We start from the raw sequence: 1,044 nt of genomic DNA on the forward strand, positions 1-1,044 counted from the left end.
TATTCAAATTGTAAAAATGCCTACGTTGTGTGCAGTGTTTGAGTGTCTTAACAAGACAACCAATAAAAACCTTTCGTTTTATCGTTTTCCCAAAGTCTGGAAAAATGCTGCATCCGATATTAATGCACTTTTGTTGGCACAACGAAAGTCATGGTTTAATGCACTACATCGGTCTGATGTAAAAGATAAACAACTAGATCACATGCAAATTTGTTCAATTTATTTTAAAATGGGTTTGTTATATTTATTTATGAAAAAGATAATAATAATATGTTATAACAATAAATAAATTGATTATGTTTAGTAGGTAAACCAGCTCATTATGGTGATACAAAAAACCAGCGGCGTAGATACGATTTTTTTCTGGGGGGGGGTTTTAAAATATATTTATGATCAAATTTACAAGTTATTAGTTAAACTAAACGTCATTTTTATTTTCTCAAAATGGTATTAGTTATAAATCGTTTTTATAGTGATACATTAGTTTATTATAATAGGAAATTCATAAAATAAAATCCACCCGTCGTTTGCTTGTAGATAATTCGTCCAACACTTCCTTTGCATCCACTGATATTAAACGATTAATAGACAGCATTGCCAATCCATTTAATCTTTTCTAAAAATTTAAAATATCATTCATATTTTTGATCAATTAAATATACAGTTCCTATAATATAATATATTATATAAATACCTCTGACATTGTATTCCTTAGGTACGTTTTAATTCTCTTCAATGACGAAAAAGACCTTTCGGATGAAGCTGTTGAAACAGGTAGTGTTGCTAATATCTGTAGTAATTTGTATATATTTGGATACATGTCATTGCAGATAATTAAAGCATCCATAGCATTTTTAGGTTGTTTATCTAATGCAAGTATTTTACGTTGCCAAAGTTTTAACTCAGATATCAAAATATCTTTATTGTTATCTACCAAATCATCATTATAAAACTCTATCAAACTAATAAATTCATCTTTTTCAAGTGTTGACATTTCTGACGTTTTTGGAAATAAGTTTTGAAATCCTTTTATATTTTCTGATG

At 27.9% G+C, this 1,044-nt stretch overlaps 1 protein-coding gene across 1 annotated transcript; it reads right to left on the reverse strand.

The window, feature by feature from the left end:
• Positions 1-502: 502 nt before the first annotated feature.
• Positions 503-994, reverse strand: LOC100571975 (52 kDa repressor of the inhibitor of the protein kinase-like). The gene is made up of 2 exons (XM_003248942.1): positions 695-994; positions 503-616 (listed from the first exon to the last, which is right to left on the reverse strand). The coding sequence occupies exons 1-2, from the start codon at positions 992-994 to the stop codon at positions 503-505; spliced, it is 414 nt and encodes a 137-aa protein (XP_003248990.1).
• Positions 995-1,044: the final 50 nt, after the last annotated feature.

The sequence above is a fragment of the Acyrthosiphon pisum genome, unplaced genomic scaffold (assembly GCF_005508785.2).
Source record: "Acyrthosiphon pisum isolate AL4f unplaced genomic scaffold, pea_aphid_22Mar2018_4r6ur Scaffold_16749;HRSCAF=17414, whole genome shotgun sequence".
Classification (NCBI taxonomy): domain Eukaryota; kingdom Metazoa; phylum Arthropoda; class Insecta; order Hemiptera; family Aphididae; genus Acyrthosiphon; species Acyrthosiphon pisum.